The following is a 25,194-nucleotide window of genomic DNA, read 5'->3' on the forward strand; positions in this document are numbered from 1 at the left end:
GCCTTGCTGGGGCTGTGTAGGACATTTTTGGTTAAGGGTTCAGAGTCTTTTCTTGTCTTTGGTACCAGCCAGTCTAGCTGAGAGTCAAGCTCTGGACCCCACTCCCCATCCAGCTTCATCTTACCCTCTGGCCTGTACTTTTTCCCAAGTACTGTGAGGCATCACTTCTATTAACCTCTCACTGGAGATGCTTCCCTGAGGGCAGTTCCATAACCATGGATCTGGGGCTCTGTGGGTGGGTCATTGGCCCAGCGTAGAGGGGAGGCAGAGAATTGCTGGGAGATTGGGGTCATTCTGAGAGGGGACTGAGGCCTGGCTAGGCTTGTGTTGGGCCATTTGAGACGGTGGGGTCTCCTGAACGGGAGTGCGCGGAGTTGAAGGAGTGGCCTGATGTTCGCTAAAGCCTCGGAGGGTCTGTGTCCCTGCAAGAGGCCGACTGTGTGTGTGTGTGTGTGTGTGTGTGTGTGTGTGTGTGTGTGTGTGTTGGGGGGGGTGCGCGCGCCCGCGTGTGTTCCTCCAGGCGCCAAGAGGCCTGGGGCGTCCGGGGTCCCTAGGCTGTGCAGTGAGGCCTAGGAGAGCTGGGCGGGCTGCGGGGCCCTGCCCGAGACCGGGAACGGGTGCCCAGGCGCCAAGAGGCCTGCGGCTCCGGGGCTCCGAGGCCGGGGGGCGGGGGGGGGCCGGGGCTCGCGGGCTGAGCCGTGGGCCGGGCCGGGCTGCGGGTCGGGGCCGGGGCAGAGGCGCGGCGGGTCGGGACGCCGGGGCTCCCGCCCCCTCCCCCGCGAGCCAGCGCCGGAGCCGGAGGCCGGGAGGCAGGCCCGGGGAGGGAGAGGGAGCCCGAGCCGCCGCCGCCAGGCCGCGCCCCGCCCCGCCCCCGCCGCCGCCGCCGCCGCCGCCGCCGCCGCCGCCGCTCCCGCCGCTCCCCGGTGAGGCTCGCGCTCGAGCTGCGGCGCCGGCCCCGCCGCCTGGGCCCCGGGCCCGGCCCCTCCCGCGCCGCCCGGGCGATGAGAAGCTGCTTCTGCGTGAGACGGAGCCGGGACCCGCCGCCGCCGCCGCCGCCGCCGCCCCAACGGGGAACAGTTAAGTGAGGCCGGGCGGGCAGGGGCCGCGGAGGCCGGGCGGGCGGGCGGGCGGGCGGGCGCGGGCCCCGGGCCGAGGGGCGGGCGGGCGCGCGGGCGGGCGGAGCTGGGCCCGCGCCGAGGCCTGCGGGCCCCGAGCCCGGCCCGCCGTGGGGACAGGCCCGGCGGCCCCTGCCCGAGCCCGCGCGCGCCGCGGCTCCGAACACCGGCCTGGCCTTGCCGCGGCAGGCGGGAGGGAGCCGGGGACCCGAGTGCCCGCTGGGTGCGGGACGGGTGAGGGGAGGCGGCCCACCTGTGCCCAGGCCGCCGCGGGCACCTGCACAGCCTGAGGACAGTCGTTTCACCGGCCCGGCCTGGGGCCCGGCTCTCTGTGGTCACGTGGATGCAGACCAGCTTGCACCTGAGCCTTGAGCATCATCTGGGGGGCCGGCCTCACCTGTGACCTGGACGCAGCGGAGAGGACACCCAGATGCCAGGGCACCTGTATGAAGGTGGGGTGCCGGGCCTGAGCACCCAAGACCCAGAGTACCCATTCTGCAAGTGTGGTGCGTGTGTTGATGAGCACCCCGCAAGGACTTCAGCCTAATGAGGCTCAGGGGCAGGGGCTGGAACTAGAGCTATGGCTTAGCACCAGGGGACCGCAGATCCCCAGCGACAGGCGCAAACCCATGAGCGCCTTTCTCCTCTTTGTTACCAGCAGACAACTCTTCCTAAATTATCAGCCTTTCTCACCACTAAAGATGGGACTCTTCTGTCCCCTGCCTCTCAGCAGCCTCCTCAGCAAGGCACAGAGGAAGGCCTCAGGAAGGCAAAAGACAAATGGCTGTTGCCTCTTCTCTGCTCCCTGCCCCCGACCAAGAACCAGGGCCCACTCAGGTTTCTGCCACAAAAGCCACAACAGGCCAGCGACTCTTTAGGGGCCTTTGTCTCTGGTGGTTCCTTCTCAGCATAATCTCATTGTACATTTCTTGACAGCTGGCTGGATCTCATCTCATTTTATCAGCTGCACCAGATAAGCCTAGAAAAGAGGATAAGCTCTGCGGAAACCTAGACAAACCAAAAAGCTCAGGGTACTCCGAAGGTTAGTTACGGGACACAGGTGACACCTTTCTTGCTCACTGGAAATTGTTGTGGTCCTTTGAGATACTGGGCCATGCAGAGAATATTTAAATGGGGCCTCTGAGAGATGGGACCTCTGCTGGGATCTGGGCATCAAGCTCCATGTGAAGCAATTGACTGGTTCATTTGAGCCCAGAATCATCTTTTCTTTCTTTTTTTTTTTTAATTTTTATTTACTTATGATAGTCACACACAGAGAGAGAGAGAGGCAGAGACATAGGCAGAGGGAGAAGCAGGCTCCATGCACTGGGAGCCCAACGTGGGATTTGATCCCAGGTCTCCAGGATCGTGCCCTGGGCCAAAGGCAGGAGCTAAACCGCTGCGCCACCCAGGGTTCCCCAGAATCATCTTTTCTGATCAACATTTCTCCTTCCTTCCCTCTAGCTCTTAGGCCACACTCCTGATTTATGCTGAAGGCATCTTCCCTGCCTCCCTCCATCCCACTGGCAGGCGTTCCCTCCTTGCAGCTGGAACAGTATACCATGGTTAAATGCAAGGACTTTAGAATTAGACCTCAGCTTAATCCCTGGCTTTTCTACTTACTGTGTATTCTTGGGTAAATTAGTAGACTTTCCTGAGCCTCACTTTCCTCATTGGTAGAGTAAGGCTGATATCTGTCTCATAGGATTATGGTGAGCAGTGAATGAAATATTACAAGAGAAGCATTTAGTTTTGTGCCTGCCATAGGGCAAGTGAGTCAGTAGAAGTTAGTGATTATTATTAAGTGTTAACTTATTAATCAGAAGAGTAGCTTCATTTTTTTTTTTTTTCTTTAGAGGGTCTTTCTGTTTGTGGTTATTATTTAGCTTTCCTTAGGGCTACTAGGAAAGAATGGTAAAGAACACAGGGCTTGGATTTAGGGGTTTGGATTTGAATCTCAGTCTTCTTCCTGTAGTCCTGATGACCCTAGGCAGGTCCTGGAATCTCACGGAACCTTTCTGAATCCTGATTTCCTTCAATGTAAAAGTGGCTTGAGAATATAACGTACCCCATAAGGCTGAATGAGATGTATGTGAATGCATGTGGCACTACAGAGGGTGTGGGGGAGTCCTCACTAAATTTAGGTGGAATCCAGAGGCAGACCCTGGTTTTCTGGGTTAGACAGTTTGGAGTAGAGAGGGGTTATAAGAAAAGGAATACAAGAATATCTTGCTTCTGTACATCTTACAAAACCACATGACCATGTGAACACATTGCTGGGTCCCCTCTCAGGACCTTGGCAGGAGTAAAGTGGTGGCTGAAGGTTAATTGCTCTTAGTTTTCTGGCAGATCTGCTTTTGGGGGAGTCATAATCTAAAAGTTGTCGGCCCTGCTGCCTTAGCAGGTTACGAGTGCTCCATGCTTCATGCTCAGAGAGCAACATCCTTGCTACACTAGAAAGTAATGATGGAGTTGGAGCCAAGCATGGGAAATGTCAAAGGTGCTATTATGATGATGAAGATAACAAATGACTACATGGCTGGATGTGGTGGGCTGAGAACACTGTATTTAGTAGGTTGCGGTTGAATGAGCAGAGTCTCCTTTGCTATTTGGGTTGTGGGAGGGGAGGCCTGAGGTCCTTGAATGAGCTGCCTCTCTCAGGCTCTTCTTGCTCTCTCTCTGAGACTCTCCCAGTCCCATGTTTTACTGGCCCCTCTCATGGCTATCCTTGGCCTTCTGCTTGCTGGGCTGCCCTTGAGAATTGTGGTTTCCCTGCGTTGTCTGCACTGTGCGCAGCGGGGTTGCCTGTGTTAGCTCTCCTCCGCTCTGCTGCTTGGGAGGTAGAGCCACTGCAGGGTGTACTTGACATTATCTCCCTTGTTGGGAACATCCTGTGGGCACAGGCTTGGTTTACCTGACACACTTCTGGTGAGATGTGGAGCTTGTGTAGGCTGAAATGTGAGAGGCCCATGGGCCTAGAGCCTAGAAGTCACATGCTGAAGCTTGGTAGCTCCGACTTCCCTGAGGACTGGAAGACCATCTTGTTGGGCTGTGGCTAGAATCAATATGAGATCTTTCTATACACACATACACACACAGAGAAGCATAGTGTGTGTGTATGTGTGTTTTAAACATAAACTGATCAACAAAGCAAAATATCCAAAAGAATATCCCTTGGTCCTTTAGAACCAGAACAGAATAAATGAATTCTTAGTATGCTAAATATCCCTAAGATGTTTAAGAAAATGCAGATTCCAGGGCCTCACACCTACATCATCTAATCAGAGTATCTGGGGAAGGGGCCCCGGGGACTCGGTGTTTACAGGAAGAACCTTGGGTTGTTGTTGTTGTTCTTCTTCCCTTTTTTTTTCTTAAGATTTTACTTATTTATTTGATAGAGAGAGAGGCCCCAAGCAGGGAACAGGCAGAGGGAGAGGGAAAAGCAGGCTCCCCGCTGAACAGGGAGGCTAGCATGGGGCTCGATCCCAGGATCCCGAATCATGACCTGAGCCCAAGGAGGTCACTTAACCGACTGAACCACTCGGGCGCCCGTTGGGTTGTACTTCTGCTTACTGAAACTTGAAAACCACAATTACAGATGCCCTTTTTAAATTGTAAAAAACACAGAAAATAAAATGTACCATCCTAATCATTTTCAGGTATACAAATCAGTGGCATTCAGTACATTCACGTTGTCTTGCGGCTAATCTCTGGAACTTTTTCATTTTATGAAACCCTATACTCATTTTTTTTTTTTTTTTTTTGAAACCCTATGCTCACTAAACAGTTTCCACATCCCCTCCCCCAGGCTCTGGCAACCACCATTCTACTTTCTGTTTCTATGAATTTGACTAATCCAGGGGCCTTATATATGTGGTATTATATAGTATTTGTCTTTCTATGACTGGCTTATTTCACACCATACAATGTCTTCAAGATTCATTCATGTTGTAGCATGTGCCAGAATTTCTTTGCTTTTTAAGCTGAAATAATATACTTCTGCATGTATATACCCATTTTGCTTATCCATATTTGTCTGTGGACACTTGGGTTACTTCTACCTTTTGGCTCTGGTGAATAATGCTATTGTGAACATGGATGTACAAGTATCTTTCGGAGACCCTGTTTCCAATTCTTTTGGCTACATACCCAGAAGTGGAATTGCCAGACCCTATAGTAATTTAGGTTTCATTTTTTGACGACTCACCATACTGTTTTCTAGAGAGTGGCTACATTTCCGTTTCCACCAGCAGTGCAGCAGGGTTCCAGTTTTCAAATCCTTGTCAACACTAATTTTATGGCTCTTGTTAGTGGCCATCCCAGTGGGTATGAGGTGATAGCTCATGTGATTTTGGTTGGCATTTCCCTAATGATTAGTGATGTTGGACATCTTTTCATATGCTTATCAGCCGTTTGTATATCATCTTTGGAGAAATGACTACTCAAGTCCTTTGCCCATTTTTTCATCAAGTAGTTGGGTTTTTGTTGTTGTTAAGTTGTAGAAGTTCTGTATAGATCTGGATTTTAACTCCTTATGGGATATGTGATTTGGAAATATTTTCTCCCCTTCCATAGGTTGTTCATTTTCACTCTATCACTTGTTTCTTCTGATGCAAGTTCTACAAGTTCTTTATACAGTATAACCCTGTAGAGAACAAATTATTATCTACTATTCCAGTTTTAGGGGGGTGAAAACCTGGGCCCAGTTTAGCTAATGTGGCTCTGGTCACACAGCTATATGTAGCATGAGAGTTGGGAGTCAAGCTCAGATCCCTGACTCCAGAGCTTGCGCCCTGTCTGTTCTCTGCTTTACTTCCCATTCCCCTATGGAGCTAGCAAGAAGGCCCATGGCAGTGTGCAGGAAGTGGCATCAGTTCGAGAAGCATTCAGTTACAGGAGAGGAAATATGAGGCTTGCAAATCTCTTCCTTCCTGAAGCTCTATGTCATTGCTTAGACCTTAGGAATAGCAGAGAAATGCAGACAGGTTTTTAACGGTTTTGTTTATTTGTTTGTTTGTTTAAGCATTTCATAAGGTTGCTTCAGAGCCCATCTGCCACCCACAGTTCCCCCAATGGCCTGTGTTTGTTCACGCCACTGCTGATATGGCATCTCTTGCCTTCAGTACCTTCATTACTCTGTACCCACTGTCTTTCCAGGAGGCCAGCTTCAGCGCCTGCTCTTCCCTCACATCTCCGAAGGCCGAAGGAAGTGTCCCCTCACTTGCAGTCCCTTTCTTTTGGGACTCCAGTCTTTGAACTCCACAGGTGGTAGCCATGTCTTTTGTCACGGTACCCACCCAGCACAGTAGCACTTCGCCTGGTCTGTGCACTATTCAGTCTTGGCCCAAGCCCAGACCAGTTAAATCACAACCTAGGGGTTGGAATGGGCAGCTGTGGTTTTTACAAATTCCTTAGGGGAGTCTTCTATGCAACCAGCCTGGAGACCCCTTGGCCCCTGCCAGGCCCTCATCCAGTCTGCTTGGACTGAGTCATAATCACTTCTGGAGCCACTGGGAGTGCTGCAGTCCTGCCTCCCCTCCTCTGCAGTGCCTATTCCCAGAATTATGGTGATTGTCCTGGGCTCACTGATGCCCAGCCTGGCGCTGTCATTGGAAGGGGCCCATGGTTCTGCTCTGGCCCTTGCTGCTTTGTGTACCCTTCTTAATACAGTGAAAGATGGGCAGTTTTGAAAAGATGATGGAAACTTGATCCTTTCTTCCTTCTTTTCTCCCTTACTTCCATCTACCCACCCACCCACTAATCCCATAATCCATTTGTTGAGCACCCACTGTGAGCTAGGCACAGGGTAGACATAACGCCTTTGAACAACTACTGTTCTGCTAGGGAAAGTGTGCTATGACCTTCTGAGAGGCAAGGCTGTGTGTTTCTCTGTGTATTTACATGTGTACCTGTACACACGTGTGTGCTAAGGCCATGTCCCCATGAAGATCAGAGTTCTCAGTGACAGCAGCTGTGAGGCTGGGTGGTCAGGGAAGGTTTGGGGAGAATGTGACCGAGATCTTGAATGGTAGGCTGGTGACAACCTGTTTGGGGGAGGGAGAGTCTGAGGGACTCATTCTGAGGCTATTCCCATGGATGATTACATCCAGTTATTTTTTTTTTTCCCTGTTCATTCATTCATCAAACATCTAATGAGAACCTGCTGTCTTGTATTCAGAGTTCAGACCCGAAGCTTGTTAGAAATGCAGCTTCTCAAAATCCACCCTGTACTTACTTAATCAGTATCTCTGGGAGTGGGTTCAAGAATCTCTTTTAATGGACTCTGCAGGTGACTCATACTGGCTAGAGTTGGAATCTGCTCCAGAATGTTGGATTGTCCATCGTCATCATCGCATACTCTCCCTCACTGCTTACACAAAGGCTCTCCATAAATGTTTGCGGACTTTCTGCTGTGTGCCGGGTCCTGCCAGGTACTGGGAATGTGGGAGATGGTTCAGGGGGAGGATGGCATGGTCAGCCAGGACATGCAGATGGCAAGAGCCAGCAGGACACTAGTCTAGACTCACTAGACTCTGAGTCTCAGGAGAAAAATCGGGGTGATGGAGGTATTTTGGAAGTCATCAGCATACAGGTAGAATGATTAGATGACCACACATATGAAAAGAATCTCTCAAGATCCCTATGAAAGTCAGAGAGGAGAGTGTTGGTGATGAGACATGTCTGGCTGACCTGAAGCCAGGTGTTCTGAGGATTTCCAACCTGACAGCCCATTTGTGTGGCATTGAGGTGACATATTGGCCAGTGTGTAGACACTGGCCATCAGGGGAAGGATATGACTTACCTTATATCACTGAACATCAGGAGAGCATTTCTCTGTGTCCTCCTGGGATGGCTTCCATTTGGAGAGCATCTGCCTTTTGTTGGGGTTCTCCTCCTTCCTTCTCTCCAGGGGACAACATGGCAGCAAGACTTGATGGGAGTGGGCAGGGCTGACCCTGGTTTGTGGTGTTTGTAGGCAGGTTGGGGTGAGGCTCAGAGTGTATTGGAGATTGCTCCTCACTCCCAGCACTAGGTTCCCTGATTTTGCAGTCAGGCCTGTAAGAGGCAGGGCTTTGGCTACAGCAGGGCTATAGAACTTGATCCTGAATTTATTTTTGGAGAGTGAATTCCAGGATCTAGCATGGCACTGTATGAGCTGCAATAACTTGATGCCTATATCACAGTTTATGTAAAATCTGTTTGGTATACAAATGGTTAATAGAAATCTAAGCATAGGTCAGATAGAATGGATGCATTTATACACCAGATTCTTTATTAGAAGTAACAGGCCTTTACTGGGGAAAAAGGAAGTGCTCACCATTGTTAGTTCCCTAGCTGGAAAATTCTTTGTGATCTAGGAGAGCTTAGAAAAATATTTGCTTTAGTTTCCTAATATCTTAGCAGCTCTCCCAGCAGCCTGTGGCCTGTTGCCACCTGACCATACTCAACAGTGTTTGTCAGAGTGATTTGGCTTCTGACTAGGTAAGTGGTCCAGACCAAGTGCAGGAGGCACCAGGCTGCCATTCCGAGGTTCCACGGTGGACGCCTCTCAGCCTGTGTGCTGTCCCCCATGAGTAGCCATTCGCTTGGGTGCTGCATGGACTCAGGCCTCAGCCTGCCATCTCCTGAGGAGGTAGGTCCCTGTACCTTAGCTGCATGGAGGTGGCCTAGTTTGTGTGTCTGTGTGCGTTGTGGTGTGTGTTGGTGAAACCTGGCCATGGGCTCCCTCCAACAGGAATGGGGCCATGTCCTTCTCTACCTGCTAAAGAGTTGTTGGCAAAAAAGGTGCCAGTAACCATGGGGCAAGAGGGGGGAGTGGGTTCTTGCAGACCGCCGCTGCCACTGGCAAAGAGCTGCCCTATGACGGGCACAGGGGCAGCTTTCACTGGGGGACAGCCTGCTCTCAGCCCTGGACCCTGCTTTTAGTGAGGTTCCCATGGCAAGTGAAATATTTATTCACTGCTCTTCCCTAGCCCTGCAAGCTTGGTGGATGTGGGTAGACAGTTTGTGTCTTTTGTGCCCTTGACTTTGCATTTCATACACGCTGATTGCAAGTTCATCCTTCTATAGGGACTTAATTAATCTACTGTTTTTGTCATTTCAATTATAGTAGCCCAATTTTAACCTGCCCCCTACCCCATACTTTGAAATTTCTCTCCTCCAAAGTTGTGTGCGAGTCACGCCTTGGGTCCTCGGTGTGCAGCGCTGGTGCTGCTTCTGAGCTGGCCTTCCTCACCCTGCAGGGAGGCCGAGTTGGGGTTCCTGTTGCGCCTCCTTTGATGGCAGCGCCCCCTTCCCACCGCCCCCCTGCAGTAGTTGCATCCACCCCACCCCGCCGCTGGACGGGCCCCAGTGGAGAGAGGTCTGAGCTCTGTTAGTTGGGTTTTGATTTCAGTACAGGAGTTGATAAAACGAGATAAACCCCCGGCTCACAGGGCCGGGGAAATTAAACAGAGATGATATCAAAGTTCCCCTGAGTTTTCAACTGTGATACAGTAGCTTAGTTTTCTCCCAGACTGGGGCCGGGAGGCATGCCTTTGATTCTGAAACAATATTCAGCATCAGTTAAGCCCAGCACCGCTGACTTTTAGGGATTAAGCACAGTGTTGTAGTAATTCTTTGATCAGCTACAAGGGAGCAGTGTGCTGTCTGTATGAGAGGCTTTATAGTTAAAGTTCATTTCTCTGTGAACCTGGGATGACGGCATTACCAAGGTGCTGCAGGGCTGGGGGCTGCGGGCTGGGGCCTTCCCCAGGCACTGTTTGCAGTATTGCAGGCAGAAGCAGGAGACGGGTTTTCTCTGATTCAGCCTTGTTGCGTAGCATTCAGCAGGCATGACAGGGAAAAAAATCCTCTTAACTGATCCCATGGAGCCCCAATATGTACATGGAACACACACACACACCCCACAGCACATTCACACATATTCTCCTGCCTGGTGGAGAAATCTCTCCGGGCAGACTCCAGTACCTGCCCAGAGTAAGGCTGTGCAGCCCCCAGCCTTGGAAATGATGGCCATGTGCTGTGGGTAGAGATTGGGATGGAGATTGGGGCCAGGTGACCTGTGGGGTGAGATTAGGACCAACTCAAGGTCGGTGTTGCCGCTGTGCTCTTCCCGTGCCTGCGAGTAGACGAGACTCCCAGGTGCCATCACCGCCTCTGTTCCTCACCTGGCATTTACTGAGAACTGGCTGAATTTCAGGTTGGTTCAGTCTTAGAGTTCTGAGAGATCTCTGCCTCTGTTGTCTTATCTAAAATCCCGGGCAACTTTTTGGCTTTCCCTGTAGAGACCTTCCCTGCAGCCCCAGCTGGGATGGTAGAAGTTTCCCTAAATTGCCTGCCCCTCCTCCTGGTCGGCCTCTCGACTTGCAGTTGGTAATGGAGCCCCTGTGTGCTGTCGATTGTGCTCACACAGTGCTATACATCAACCTATTCCCTCCTGTGCAGTGCTCGGATCTCCCTCATTAGGCCTAAATTTACCTCCGTCCTACACAAACATGGCCTTAGCTCATTTTTATTGTTGTAAATTATTTATGAGGGAAATGTTGAATCTTGAAACTGAGGTGTGAGGGAAATTAATCCCATGTTACTTTTATCTTTCTGTACTTGTCTCCCCTTTGCTTTACTTATTGGGCTGTGGCTGGAGAAAGACGAGCTTTGGCATTTTTAGATATAATTAGTGTTGAAACTGCTTTCTCAGTCGGGCATCAGGCGGGATGTTGGTCTCTCTGCATAGTGTCGTGGAAGGCAGATTAGACCCGGGGGGGAGGACGGCAGGTTCTGCTCAGGTTGGCGGCTGCCGCTTACCTTGGCGTCCGATCACCCTGCGCCTCAGTTTTGTCTTCTCTAAGGGGTAACAAGACCCAGCCACCTCCCAGGTCTGGTATGATCATCCGTCAGGAAGGGACCCCAGAAAGCTTTCTGAGAATTGCAACGCGTTGTACAAACGCAGGGCAGGTGTGTCAGCGCGTTTAGTGTGCAGTTAGGGTTTTGGGACCGGTGGGTCCCTCCCTGTCCGCTGCGGAGCTGCTGAGGATGAAGCGGGGGCTTGTCGCCAGTTGCCAGGCGGGCTAACGTCGGTCTTGAGCAGCCGCCCCGGCCCCCGCGGCAGCCCCGCGCCCCTCTCGGAGGCCTGGCCTGGGCCCCCGGCGGCTGAGCCCTCGGCGGTGCCATCCCTCCCGGCTCGAGGCTCCACTCGGCCCGGGAACCGCCGAGCGCTGGTTAATAAATGGCCTTTTGTTAGGAAGGTCAATTGAAGCGACGGCAGAGACGCTGTTAAAAGTAATTTGCAGTCAGAAAATATGTAATTCAGGGCAGGCTGCTTTGAGTGATGGCCCCTGCCATGGATATCTTGGGCGTTTCTCATTAAAAGCTTCCTTTGCCGGTGGTGGGGCCTCCTCCACGGCCGAGCCAGCCGCGGCCCCGCGCCGCGAGGACTCATTTGTCTGTATTTCACAAAGGCTGCCTTGATCCCCAGGGTGCAGCAACTGGGGGAGAGGGAAGGAGGAGGCGCGCATCCGAGATGCTCTGTGCTCGCGCTCTGCGGTCGCGTCCTCCCGTCCTCCCGTCTGCAGGCTGGCGGGCCGCCGGCTCCTTTGTCTGCCTCAGCCGGAGGCAGCCCGCGGCCATCTTGGAGCGAGCGGCCCGCGGCCTCCCCGGTGCATTGTGGGAGCGGGGTCGCCGGGGGCGAGTCTCCTCAGGGCCGGGGACAGCCGTGGCCACAGGACCGGAGTCTGTCAGCGAGTCAACGACTTCCTACTTCTTCCCACACTTGCCTCCTCTCTCCCTCTCACATAGTAGAGGCAGGACCACCACCGCCACCACCACCGCCACCACCACCATCATCATCATCGTAAAAACTTACCTCGGATGTTCTTTATTAAATCCACAGCGTGGTATTTTAGCACTGGCAGAATTTGTTCATTCTGTTAATGAGTTGTTAATTGCAAAGCGTTTTGGTAACCAACAGCAGGTACCCGGAGTTTTCAAACTGCAGCGCCGTTATTTTCATGCTACCGATACTATGGGATTTTCCAGGTGACAATACTTTTTGATTAGCGTTTGGACTATCACCAGCTTCGGACCGGGCTGATGCAGATATTTGACCCTACGCCTTCTTTTTGGAGGACATGCACGCTTATTCATTCACTAAATGCTTCCTGCCTACTGTGTGCAGGAGGCGGCGAGGCCTGTGCTTTACACAAACCTGCTTGGCAAATAAAATTTGAAAAAAGAGAATGATGCAGTGGTGTGGCATGGTATTATCCTACCCCCTGGCCTGGGCTTCTAGAAGTTCATTTTCAGTAGAATTAAGTAAAGCATCACTTTTTCAGGTCCAAGCCGTAGAGCCTGGACCTGAATGCCATCCCTTTGCCTCCATTTCCAGAACACTTTCCTCCATGTGTTTGCAAAGCTTTGCCTACGGAACAGTCCACACTCTGTTGTGCTATATAGAGGCTGTGGATTTGGAGGTGGAGTTTGGCTTTTGTCATAAAGAGAAGTTGAGAGTGTGGCTGCTGCCAGGCGCTTCCTAGCCTTGATTGGATATTTGGCTCAATTTCATTGCTGAGTCCGTTTCCGGAGCCTTTTGTGGGCTTCAGGGGACATTGATTACATGGGTGACTTGCATATGGCATTCTGATTGTTCCCATGTAGAAGGCCGCAGTCATTTTTAATAGCCTCTGCCTTTTCTGATTCAAGGCTGAGAATTAAGAATATTTCTTCTCCTTGCCTAGTTAGGCATGGTGTTTGGTTTGCTTTAGAAGCAGTAACCAGCTTTGAGAGATCTGGTGGACCTACAGCCGGTGGAATTTAATTACTGCAGAAGGAGGTGGAATTTAACTTGCTCTTTTTCACTGCTTGTCCTTTTAAAAGTACTAAAAGTCATTTACATAAGGTGTTACCTCTTTTATTTGCTTTCTGGTGCCCTGCTACTCCAGCTGCCCAGACCCAGTGCTCTCTATATTCTCCTTGTCTCCTCTAGTCACATCAAGAGGCAGTCAGCAGCAGAATAATAATTCCATTTCCCCTCCTTTTCTCCCAAAGTGCCCAGCAAGAATTATGGTCATTGTTAGTGTTTAGCTTTGAGTAAGTGCCCACATGACCTGTGGGATTAAACACAACAAAGGCGCCTGCCTGTCCTCCCAGAAACGGCGTGTACCACATTTCTGGCCATTTATGCTGGACCTGTGTGCCCCAAACCTGCCAGTCTCATCTGCATTTTGTTGGGTGCCTACTGTGTGCCAGGGACTGCTCCAGGCCCTTGCTTTATGTGATTCCCTTAGATCTCATGATGGCTCTCTTGACTGTCAGTATCATGACCTCTTGCTTACTCAAAGTCACCAGCCAGTAAGCCGTAGAGCCTGGACCTGAATGCCATCCCTTTGCCTCCATTTCCAGAACACTTTCCTCCATGTGTTTGCAAAGCTTTGCCTACTGAACAGTCCACACTCTGTTGTGCTATATAGAGGCTGTGGATTTGGAGGTCTACACCTCCACAAAGGAATACTGTAAGGGACAGAAGTGAAAAGTGGTATTAGATTCAGCTGTGTCTGATTTACTCTCAGAGAAGCTACTGGTATCCGTTCAGAAGTCAGGCAGCTTGTTGAGAGGGTTAAGAATGGGTTTGAGTCAAAGTTACCTCTCCGAGCAGGGACAGGCCTGCGTTAACTACATGAGCCCAGTGTTCAGAGCCAACCTGAGAAGAGCAGGGGTCAGAGATGACTTGAATTCTTGATCTGAGGAAAGGGTCAGGTAAGGTCAGGGTTCCTTTAGCCAGTTCAGTATATGGAGCTTAGCTTAGGATATTTGTCCCAAGATTCTGGTTCTCTTTGAGACTGTATCATTTACTTTAAATGGTCAGTTTGAATTTTCTGCTTTCTTTTTCCTATTTGGAACTAGGACCAGTCCACCATGCCTGAAGTCAAAGACCTTTCAGAAGCTTTGCCAGAGACGTCGATGGATCCCATCACGGGAGTGGGGGTGGTGGCTTCTCGGAACCGAGCCCCAACAGGCTATGATGTAGTAAGTCAAGATCCTTGATTCAACCAGTATTTATCTCCTGTGTTCAAGACCCCCTGAGCCTTGTACATAAATGTGCTCCTTTCCTCTAGGAACTTAAACAGGGAGGGGAAGCATCACCAGTGGGAGGGGGTGGAGAGTGTCCTGGGTTGGGAGTCAGAGGACCTGAGTCCACTTGGGCTGTTTCCTGGCCTTGGCAGAGTCACTTGGCCTCTGTGATGGCCATTTTCACCTTCTGTAAAACTAAAGCGTTGGCTCCCTTGATTTCTTTTTTTTTTTTAATTTAATTTTTAAAAAAGATTTTACTTACTTATTCATGAGAGACAGAGAGAGGTGCAGAGACGTAGGCAGAGGGAGAAGCAGGGCTCCCTGGGGTGAGCCTGTGGTGATCCCAGGACCTTGGGATCACTCCCTGAGCCAAAGGCAGACACTCAACTGCTGAGCCACCCAGGCGCTCCTGGCTCCCTTGATTCTAAACTCACTTCTAGTTATGAAATTTCATGAAAAGGATCCAGGAGTCTGAAAGATCCTTGTCATAGGTTGTCCTGGATGTGTAAGTGTCATCAGCATATTGCCATACATTCTTAAAGCTCTTTACAGTTTACAGAGCAGTTTCCTACCTGTGAACTCATTTGGCTCTCACAGTTCCCTGGAACTCTAGAAGGGCAAGTGTCTTTATCTCCTCCTGGAACGTGAGAAGGGCAAGTATCTTATCCTCTCCATTTTGCTGATTAAGAGAATCCAAGCTCTGGCAAGTGAAGTGACAGAGTCCCAGTCCTGGGAAGTAGTGAATCAGGAGCAGACCCCCTTCCAAGTCCAGTGCCCTGACTGATCATACCACGACAGGTTAAGTTTAACAGAGAATTTGCTCTGCTTTTCAGCATGTGTCTCTGGTGGTGTTCAGTAGTACTGATGGCTGGCATTGGTTATTTTGTTGTTTCAGTAGATAAATTATGATTTGGATCGGGCTTAAAAAGTGCAGAACAACATAAGGAGGGTTTGATTACCAGTGACTATGGCCTGAGATTCTAAGGTGGTCTTATTTTCACTTTCCTCATTTTGTTTAAGACAGCATTTTATTCCATTTATTGAAAATGTGCACCAAGAATGCATAAGAATAAAAGAATACAAGTCTCATTAGCCAGGACTGAAAACCTGCTGCTGTGATTAGATTAACATCTAATGTCCTGGGTGGGGGGGATATGACACCTGGTCCAGAAGAAGCCCTAAGGCATGGTTTCTCAATCTTGACACTAGTGACATTTTGGACTAGACAATCAGGTAATTCTGTGTTGGGGGGCTATCCATTGCCACATATATAGGGTGCTTAGCAGCATCCCTGGCTTCTACCTACTAGATGCCAGTAGCATCAACTGCAGTTGTAACAACCAAAAATGTGTCCAGGCATTGCCAGATGTCCCTAGGTGGAGGGAACAGAGGGGCAAAAGCAAACCCTTTCGAGAACACTGTAGTATATATTGAGTCAGCCAGCGCTGGGTCCTGTGCAGAGAAGGAGAAGCCTGTTAAAATCCTTCACATCACTTTCCCAACTGTTTGAAAGCTTATAAACATTTTAAAAGTGAAAGGACAAGGGAATCTTTTTTGACAAAGATTTGAGTCTTACCTGCTGTCTGACTTCAAAGTGCTGTTTGAATGTATAACTTGCTGTAAAATAGAATCATTAGATATGGCTTTGTGCCATAAAACTCTTGGGGAAGCTAATAAAAATGTTCCTGATTTGAGAAACCAAAGTGTCTTTTGATGAATTAGATATGAAGCAGCAAGTCATGAATCAGGGCAGGGGCTCAATGCTCGTGATCTCTGGGAGGACTGGCTCTGGGGTTGCTCTCCTGGGAGGGCTCATGTGGGGGGCTCACACCCAGGGCATGGGTCTCCACATCTTCTTTCTGTTCTCTTTTGTTGATCTGTGTCTTTAACATTCTGCTTGTACCTTTGGGGTCATCTTGAAAGCTTGGCTAGTGGGTGGCAGATGGCCTTTGATAGTCTGGTTTTCTGAAAGTCTTGGTAAGTCTGACAGGAGCAGAATCTATCCCTATCATTTTCTCCTAACATCTAGCTCAGGGCAGAAGAGCGCAGCGTCAAATGAGTAAAATTAATAAGCACATTTCATGATTATGCTCTACCACGCATTATAGTGAAAGGTGAGCGGGGCAAGAGGCTCCGAGGGTCAGCCCGGCAATTACCCAGCCTCTGCACGCAGAGATGGAGAGTGTCCGAGCTCCCTCTGAAAGCTCTTGGTACTGACCACTGGATTGTTCTCAGATAGGATCTGGTTCCCTGGAGGTCTGACCCTGAGTTCCAGGGGTAGGCTGGGAGTCCAGGGCGAAGAGAGGCACTTCTCATTCCTTTTATCTGGGGTTTCATAGAACGTCAACCTCCAAACCGAAATGTAAGGCGTTTTATAGTGGCGGGCTTCTGAGATGCTTAGACTGAACCGCAGTGGCGAGGAACCTGCTGTGGATTGTGGCGAGGCCCACTCTGCCTGTCACATCTGCTGCAGGATTAATCCCTCCTGTGTACAGAGTATGTTCAGTACTGTGACCATACAGCCCCAAGAGTTTAGCATGGATGGACTGCTAACCCGGGGTAGCATGACCACAGGCCTTGTTGCTTGCTTGAAGTCAAAAATGCCACATGTGTGTTTATAAAAATTTAATTTTATAGCTTCTCTTCTCTCCAGTTCAGGGGAAGCTTCTTAGGTTGAGGGACTGGGGATTATTTGCTAAACTTCTCAATTTATTGTCTCATTGTCTGCAATCCTCTGTGAAATAGCCTGCCCTTTCTGTTCCACTGCCATACTCTCAGATCTTAGAGTGACTGGTGATGATCCTTCCTTTTGTCAGAGGGCGAGCAGTCGCCTATGTCCTTGTGACGTCACGGCACCTGCATGCTGACTCTATTGTAGACGCCTGGCATTTGCTGAAGGTAGTACATGCTGTTTTATCATATGTGGATGGTCAGTTTTCAGTGAATCATAATGCCATAAAAGCACTTTATGCTAAAATTCTTCTGTGCAGAATTAATCTTTGATTTCCAAGTCACTCTGAGATACAGCAACATCTGAGGGCATCAGGCTGGCCATAGCTGATGACCACCGTGGGTGTATTTCTATGTATTTGGTGAAATACGTTCTAATACATTCTAACTTTTACATTCTTTTGCCTTTCTAACCAAGTGTTTGCAACTCAGACTAAAGCCTTGATGCTGTATTTATAACATGACTCTCCCCCCAAACGGAAGTAGATCCCTTTGATGTAATGCTTTTTGGTAATATATTTTCATATGATAATATGCTGTTTGGGCAAAAACTAACAAAAAGTCAACAATACAGAGAAAGAAGAATCAAATGCTCTATAGAGTTTTAACTTAAATTGTTTATTTATCCAGCTCCTTTTGTGAGTAAATAGTATGTGCCAGCTAGATACTGGGGATTAAGTGGTGAGTGGAAACATCCAGGGTCCTTCCTTCACAAAGCTCACAGTCCAGAGGGAGAGGATGAGAATTATATGATCACACAAAGAAATGTAAAATAAAATTGTGGTTAAGTGCTTGGACAGGAAATCCTAACACACTGTTTATCTGTCAGATCCAGCTTTCCAGACCTGTCCACCTTTCTTGCTAAATTCCAGGTTATGACAACATAAACTCACTCCAACTTACCTCTAGAAATCCCTCCCTTTCTTCTCTACCCTCAGACCTGCCAGTGTCTATCCTGCTGCATTTTCTGCACCTCTCCCACTGCACCACGTCAAGTGTGCTCAGGGTTCTTCGGCTCTGGCTTTCTCCCCTGCTACTGTACTGGGCCATTTTTGTTGGTGACATCTATGAGGTTGCCCTAGGCTGGGTGCAGCTCCCTGCTAACCTGGCAGTGGTTGCTCCCACCTTTCTGGCTTGAGTGGGGATCGACATTCCCTGCTACTCCCTTCTTCTGGGACCTGCCATGGTTTCCCGTAGAACACCTGAGACAGGAATCACTTTTAATGAGATTATTCGGGAGTCCTGAGGATGAGGGGAATGAGAGAATAAAACTCAGAGAATATGACAGTATGCTATTGAGGCCCCATGTCCTTTGACCTCCTACTTGCCCAGACTCCGCCTTCATTCTGCCTATCCCAGAACAGTGTTTAGAGTTGAATCCTGGCCTCAGAGAGAGCAGGAGACTTTTTTTTTTTCCCTCTCTTCAGTCTAAGACCTCTTCCATTCTCTTCCAGAAAAACCTCACCCTCTACACAGGAGTCTTTATGGCGCAATCACTCCAGAGTGACAAATTATCCCTTAGCTCAGTGACTATTTTCAGATGTCCAGGTGGGGAAATTTTCAAGCATTTTGAGACCTCACTATTCTGGAAGACCCCATACCCCAAATTCGTGCTGCAGTGGGTCTGGGGCAGGGCCTGAGAAGTTCATTCTAACCAGTCCCAGGTGATGTTGATGCTACTGGTCCAGGGGCCACACTTTGAGAACCACTGGTCTAATCAAGTCACTCTTAAATAATCTCTACATGTGGCCGCAGGTCTACCTCAGGGAGGACTGTGCTAGCTTTTTCTGCTATTTTCAGCCTCTCCTGATTTAGACTTCAGAAAGTCTCTGAGGATGTGTATATCTATGAGTTTTTAAAAATATATATATATTTTAAAAATATAAATGGAATGGTACTATTCACACTCTCCTAACTTTTAAAATATAACACATTGAGGACATAGATAGCTCTATTATTAATTCATTCATCTCTTTCATTGAGTACACGTGATTTCAATATATTTTCCGGTCTCACTTCCTTCTACTCACTTCTTCCCTGGCCTTGCTGAACTTCTCACTTTCTCATACTCAGAATAAGCAGAAACTTTGTACCATTGTCCTTCTGAGTCTGCTTTTTTCCAGAATGCCAGAATTCCTGTACCTCGCACCCAACCCCACTCTTTGGGTAAGATTTTACCTCTCTTTTAAAACCCCATTGGAGTAGCTCCTTGGTGACACTTTTTCCTGACATTACTCATTCTTTGACTTATGCATGCCTTGGTTTCACAAATATTTGTCAACCAGCTGCTTATTGTGTGAGGCCTTGGGAATCCGAGGTCCGGGAAGGTTGGGTTCCATCAGGTGGAAGGTTGGAGGTAAGATTGGAGTTGAGGTCAGAGGTGAGGCTGGGAGAATGGATGAGGCTGGATCACAGCACAAAGGAGTTTCTGTTATTCTGAGGATGGTGGGGGTGGTCAGAGGACTTCAGGAAGAAGAGATTCTTAGGTCTGTGTTTTTAGAAGTTCACGTGGTATATGCAGTAAGGAGAATAATTGGAAGATGCAAGTACTGGAGTTGGGGAGTGGGTTTGGAGGCTCCCTGTGCGACCACCGGGTGTGAGAGTAGTGGCCTGACCAGTAACTGTGGAGACAGAAAGTACATGGATCTGAGGGACATGGGCATCCAAGTATATACTCTTCCACAGGAAAACACAGATTGAGTGTTGGGAGGTGGGCACAGAGGTGAGGAAAGGAAGGGCCCCAATGACACAAGTGTCTTATTGGACAGCTGGTGGATGCCCATGCTCTCTAGCTGAAAGGAATGCAGACAGCCGGGTGGGTTGTGGGTGGAGAAGGGCGATTGGCTCGGTTTGGGGCACCCTGAAGTGCTTGTGTGATGTCCAGGTGGAGATGTTGGGTGACCTAGAGCTGAGGGTCCCAAGAGAAGTCTGGGTGTCATCAGCACCCGGCAGAGCCCCTGGTATAACTGAGGCATTCCTGGGAGGTGGTCCTGTCACAGCAGAGTCCCTGTCGGAGGCCCCTGGAGTGTCATGAGTACTGGGTGTAGAGGGAACCTAAAGCGGGGACCAGGGTTGAGCATCCAGAGAAGTGGGTGAAAATTAGTAAGAAACTGAAGGAAAATGAGTCTTTCTAGAAGGGGTGGTTGTTAACTTTCATGGTTGCCTAAAGGTTAAGTAAAATGAAACTGTAAGGTTTCTGTTGAGTTAATCCCAAGGAGATGGTCATGGACTTGGTAGTGGGCTCAGAAGCAAGACAGGTGTGGCATTGGAGATCCCACCTGAAGTGGGAGGGGACCTTGCAGGAGGGGAGGGAGAGGAGGTGGCAGCCGGAGGGTGACATGGGGTCAGAAGTCTTTTTTCCTTTGTTTCAACATGGGAGAGTGTTGAACACACTTACCTGCCAATGGGAAGGAACCAGGGTAATGGAGGTTTGAGGATATGTGAGAGGAGGGGCCATCTGAGGAAGCAAGGTCCACAAGGGGCGGAGGACTTGGCATCCAGGACCCACCAGAGAAGGGCCTGGAAGGGGTGCTTGCGTGGCTCCTGCTCCCTCCTGGCCCCACGTGCTGGGAAGCCGGCAGCCTGGGTCACAGGGCTATGACCAGGGAGTGGGCCCTGTGGGCAGACACTGGCCAGTCATGCCTTAAGTCTACACTTCCCGTCTCCTTTCTCTTAACACTACTGCTTATTTCTGAAACTAATTAGACAATAAAACCTTTCTTAAAAACTATTGGACCTGAATAATTTACATATGCTCTAAATGTGTTTGGGATTTTCTAAATAATTGGACATTTCAAATGCTTGAACTATCAAACGTGAGGGGCACTGGGGGGACTACGAGAGACCAGCTCCCCTCTGGGCTAGTGGGCTGCATCTTGGGTACACAGAGGGGAAAGTTGAAAGTCCCAAGGCTGCAGATGAGGTCCTATGTAGCAAAACGGTGGGAAAAGAATAATCTGCTAAATGCTGGAGCAGGTTTCGAGCTGATGTCTTTAGACAGCGCTAGAAATTATTAAAAAGTCACAGAAGTATGTGAAGATGGTAACAATATCTTATTAAAAACATTTGGTGGAGGACGTGGAAGACTTCACCATGTGAAGGTCGCACAGAGATCCTCCAAACCCACTCCCCAACTCCAGTACTTGCATCTTCCAATTATTCTCCTTACTGCATATACCACGTCCGATCTGGTCCCAACTGTCAGGTGGCCCTCTGGAAAGCTGAAGTGCTCCTCATGGCCAGAGGACAGCGAGAGCCCCTCCCCACGCTCTGCCTCCAAGGAGCAAAAGCAGAAGCCAGGGGCCGTGGCTTCTTCCTGCTGCCTCCAGTCCCCTTCCCACAGCTTCGCTGTCCAGAACGGAAACCACCTCAGGCAGAGACCCACCCCCAAGTTTGTTTATTTTCATACCCAGAGCTTGTTTTGGAAAAAAAGCACCAGGTGTTCCTCCTTTTTGTTTTGTTAGAAAATACATTAAACTGAAAATTACTGAAAACAGGGACGGTGGTTTTGTGACCAGCCCTCAGGCCTGCGATTCCTGTGGCCTGGATTAGCAAGCTTGGGGTGGCACTGGCCTCTCCCCACAGGTCTGCCTGTGCCCACAGAGCCTAGGCCTCAGACATCCAGCAGGTGTATGAGAGGCATGTGTGGCCTGCTGTGAGGACAAGTGTACCGAAAGAGTGGCTTCAATTGCCCCTTCTAGGCTTCTGTCCTGCCAACTCTGCATTTAGCTTTTGACCCAAAGACTTTTCTTGTCAGGAATGACTTGCTCCATGGTTGGTTCATCTGGAAAGTGGAGAGGACTTGAGACACAATGCAGTGCTCTGGGGTTCTGGTGCTTCCTCCTGTTTGCTAAACTTCCTGTCTACCCTTAGAAAGGCTTCTGACAAAGCAGCCCCAATGAGTTGGGTTCAAGGGACTTGCTTTAATTTTGCTTTTTTCAGTTCAACTTTTTATCTGGAGATCACTGTAGATTCATATGCAGTTATAAGAAGTAATATGGAAAGATCTTGTTTTGACTCATGTTCTCTCAGTGGTAATTTCTTGCAGATTCTAATACATCACAATCAGGATATTAACACTGATACAGTCAAGATACAGAACATTTCTGATTTAAACTGTCCCTGGGATTTTATTTTTATTCAGATATGATGAGGCCAACAGATCAGGAGACAAGTGCCATTGAAAAGGTAGTTTGTTATACTCCCAGCTCCCAGGAGGAGGGACATGCTGCCAAGCCATGCAGGGCCACACACAGAAATATCAGCATTGGGCAGGAGGCAGAGGGAATGAGGGGGAAGCCTGGCAGGGAACCTTTATTGTGGTTTCTGTGGGAAAGGCAAGACAGGTCAGGTGAGCAGACAGTCTAGTTGAAATAATTTCAGCAGGCACTGGGCTCTAAGGGGTAGTCTAGTGGTCAGATACCTGGCCCTCAGGTGATTTAGGGTAGGGAGGACAGTAGAAGGAGCCTGCTAAAAGGAGGTGGGTGGGGATATAGACTCAGGATTGGTTGTTTTGCAAATAAACACTGCTTGGAGGCAAGCTGTTTACTATCTCTAGGAGTTAACTAACCTCTTTAACCACGGACAAGCACTAATTTGTTCTTTAGTTCTATAATTTTGTCATTTCAGGAATGTTATATAAATGGAATCATACATCATGTAACCTTTTGGGATTGGGCTTTTGTGCTGTTCTGTTTTTCAAAAACTCAGCGTAGGGCAGCCCCGGTGGCGCAGTGGTTTGGCGCTCGCTGCCTGCAGCCTGGGGTGTGATCCTGGAGACCAGGGATCGAGTCCCATGTGGGGCTCCCTGCATGGAGCCTGCTTCTCCCTCTGCCTGTGTCTCTGCCTCTCTCTCTCTGTGTGTCTATGAATAAATAAATAAAATCTTAAAAAACAAAACAAAACAGGGATCCCTGGGTGGCACAGTGGTTTGGCGCCTGTCTTTGGCCCAGGTCGCGATCCTGGAGACCCGGGATCGAATCCCACGTCGGGCTCCCTGTGCATGGAGCCTGCTTCTCCCTCTGCCTGTGTCTCTGCTTCTCTCTTTCTCTCTCTGTGACTATCATAAATAAATAAAGAAAAAAATATTTAAAAAATAAATAAATAAAAACAAAAACTCAGCGTAATTCTCTGGAGTTTTATCTATTGTGTATTTTATTGCCAAATAGTATTAACTGGTATGGCTGCACCACAGTTTGCTTAACTGTTTACCTATTGAAAGACATCCTGGTTGTTTTCAATTTGGAGCTATTTTGAATAAAGCTGCTGTAAATACTTGTGTACACGTCTATGTGTGAACGTGTTTTCATCCCTCCGGGATAAATGTCCAGGAGTGCGGCTGTTGGTCACATAGTAGCTACATGTTTAGTTTTTTAAGAAAATGCCAAATTCTTTTCCTGTGTGGCTGTAACATTTTACATTTCTACTGGTAATATAGATAGGATCCAATTTCTCTACATTCTTTCCAGTATTTATTATTGTCACTGTTTTGTTGTTGTCGTTGTTTTAGCCATTCTGATAGATGTGTGGTGACAAGTTGTTTGGTTTTAATTTGTATTACTCTAGCAGCTAATGACGTCAGATACACGTTTCCTGCTTGTATTTGCTATCTGTGTCTCCACTGAAATACCACCTTACCTCTTATTTGTTTTCTAATTGGGTTGTTTGGGTTTTTTGTTTTTTTACTGTTTAAAGTGTCCTTGTATACTGAAGGTGGGAGTCTTTTGTTGATTATGTGGTTTGAAAATATTTTCTTCTGGTCTATATTTGTCTTTTTATTGTATCAGGGTCTTATATGAGCAAAAGTTTTAAATTTTGACAAAGTCCAGCTTCTCAATTTTTCCATTTTTTGGCATCATGTCTAGGAACTCTTAGCTTAGCCCTAGATCCTGAAGATTTTCTCCTTTTTTTCCCTACAAGATTTATAGTTTTGCATTTAACATTTAAGTCTGTGGTACATTTTGACTTTTGTACAGGGTGTGGACTTAGTTCTCTCTTTTTTATACTATAGATGAACAACTATTCCAGTACCATTTGTTGGAAAGGTAACCTTTTCTTTTGAATTGCTTTTAAGCCTTTAGAAAAAAATCAATTGGGCATATTGGTGTGGCTCTCTCTTAGGTTCCATTTTGTGTGTCTAGCCTTCTGCCAATACCACACAGTATTGATTACTGCAGCTCTGTAATAAGTCTTGAAATTGAGTAGAAAGATTCCACCCACTTTTTTCTTCTTTTTAAAAACTGTTTCAGCTATTCAAGTCCTTTGTCTTTCCATATAAATTTTAGAATAATCTTGTCCATAGCTATAAAAAATAGCATGCTGGAATTTAGATAGGAACTAACATTTAAAAGGGATTCTGACCCAAGTCCAGTGTGGGGGTGATTCCTCACACTGGCAACAAGCAATTCTCAGACACCAGCTCTAGAAGTACTATAGTTAAACAATTCTGTCACTGTCTACCTGGAAATAGCATCAGATCCCACAGGTTAAAGTCTCAGTCCCACAAGACTATCCTCTCCCCACCTCAGATGACAATCACAAGGCTGGGTTGTTGCCTGTGCTTCTGACCTACCAGTTATAGATCAGAGGTTCCAACCACCTCTTCCTTGGGTTCAATCAATTTGCTAGAGTGGGTCACAGAGCTCACAGAAACATTTTACATACTAAATCACTGGTTTATTATAAAAGGATATAACCCAGGAGTAGCCAGATGGAAGAGATGCAAAGGTCAAGGTGTGGGGAAAGGTCGTCGGGCTTTTACCATTCTCCCCACATCTTCATGTACTTGTCAACTTAGAAGCTCTCCAAACCCCATGCTTTTGGGATTTTGTGGAGGCACAATTGATTAAATCATAGGCAGTTGCTGATTGATTCAACCTCCACTACCTCTTCCCTTCCCAAAATACAAGGAGTGGAACTAAAAGTTCCAGTGCTTTATTCATGGTTGGTTCCCCTAGAGGCCCCCATCCTTAGGTGCTTTTCAGAAGTCACCTCATTAACATAAACCCAGTTGTGATAGAAAGGAGCTTGTTATGGACAATAAGACACCTCTTTGACCTTTATGGCTCTGAAACAGTTTCAGGAACTGAGGGCAAGAGACCAAATATTATAACAAAGGATGTTTCCATTACTCTTATTGCTCAGGAAATTCCAAGGGCCTTGGGCGGGAGCTGTGAGCCAGGAACCATGGGTGAAAACCAAATATATGTTTCTTATTATAAATCACAGTGTCACAATATTAAATCTGTATATCAACTTGAGAAGAATTCACATCTTTACTGTG

At 48.4% G+C, this 25,194-nt stretch overlaps 1 protein-coding gene and 1 long non-coding RNA gene across 9 annotated transcripts in view; one reads left to right on the plus strand and one right to left on the minus strand.

Moving 5' to 3' along the window:
- Positions 1–920: 920 nt before the first annotated feature.
- MVB12B (multivesicular body subunit 12B) overlaps positions 921–25,194 on the plus strand; it is a 186,397-nt gene continuing 162,123 nt past the window's right edge. The window contains exons 1-4 of one of the 7 annotated variants that reach the window (XM_072777947.1): positions 961–1,076; positions 2,052–2,157; positions 7,405–7,546; positions 14,016–14,138. In XM_072777947.1, the coding sequence (XP_072634048.1) occupies positions 7,508–7,546; positions 14,016–14,138 (162 nt within the window). In that variant the 5' untranslated portion in view covers positions 961–1,076; positions 2,052–2,157; positions 7,405–7,507. Of the gene's footprint in view, positions 1,077–1,392; positions 1,568–2,051; positions 2,158–7,404; positions 7,547–14,015; positions 14,139–25,194 lie in introns of those variants that run through there. The other 6 variants (XM_072777948.1, XM_072777949.1, XM_072777951.1 and 3 more) reach the window with 6 other exon arrangements.
- Positions 3,636–11,761, minus strand: LOC140605738 (uncharacterized). 2 transcript variants are annotated; one of them, XR_012008300.1, is made up of 4 exons: positions 7,351–11,761; positions 7,025–7,159; positions 5,323–6,486; positions 3,636–4,170 (listed from the first exon to the last, which is right to left on the minus strand). It is a non-coding gene; the product is annotated as an uncharacterized lncRNA (long non-coding RNA). The 2 variants fall into 2 exon arrangements; XR_012008301.1 differs by lacking the exon at positions 7,025–7,159.

The sequence above is a fragment of the Canis lupus genome, chromosome 16 (assembly GCF_048164855.1).
Source record: "Canis lupus baileyi chromosome 16, mCanLup2.hap1, whole genome shotgun sequence".
Lineage (NCBI taxonomy): Eukaryota > Metazoa > Chordata > Mammalia > Carnivora > Canidae > Canis > Canis lupus.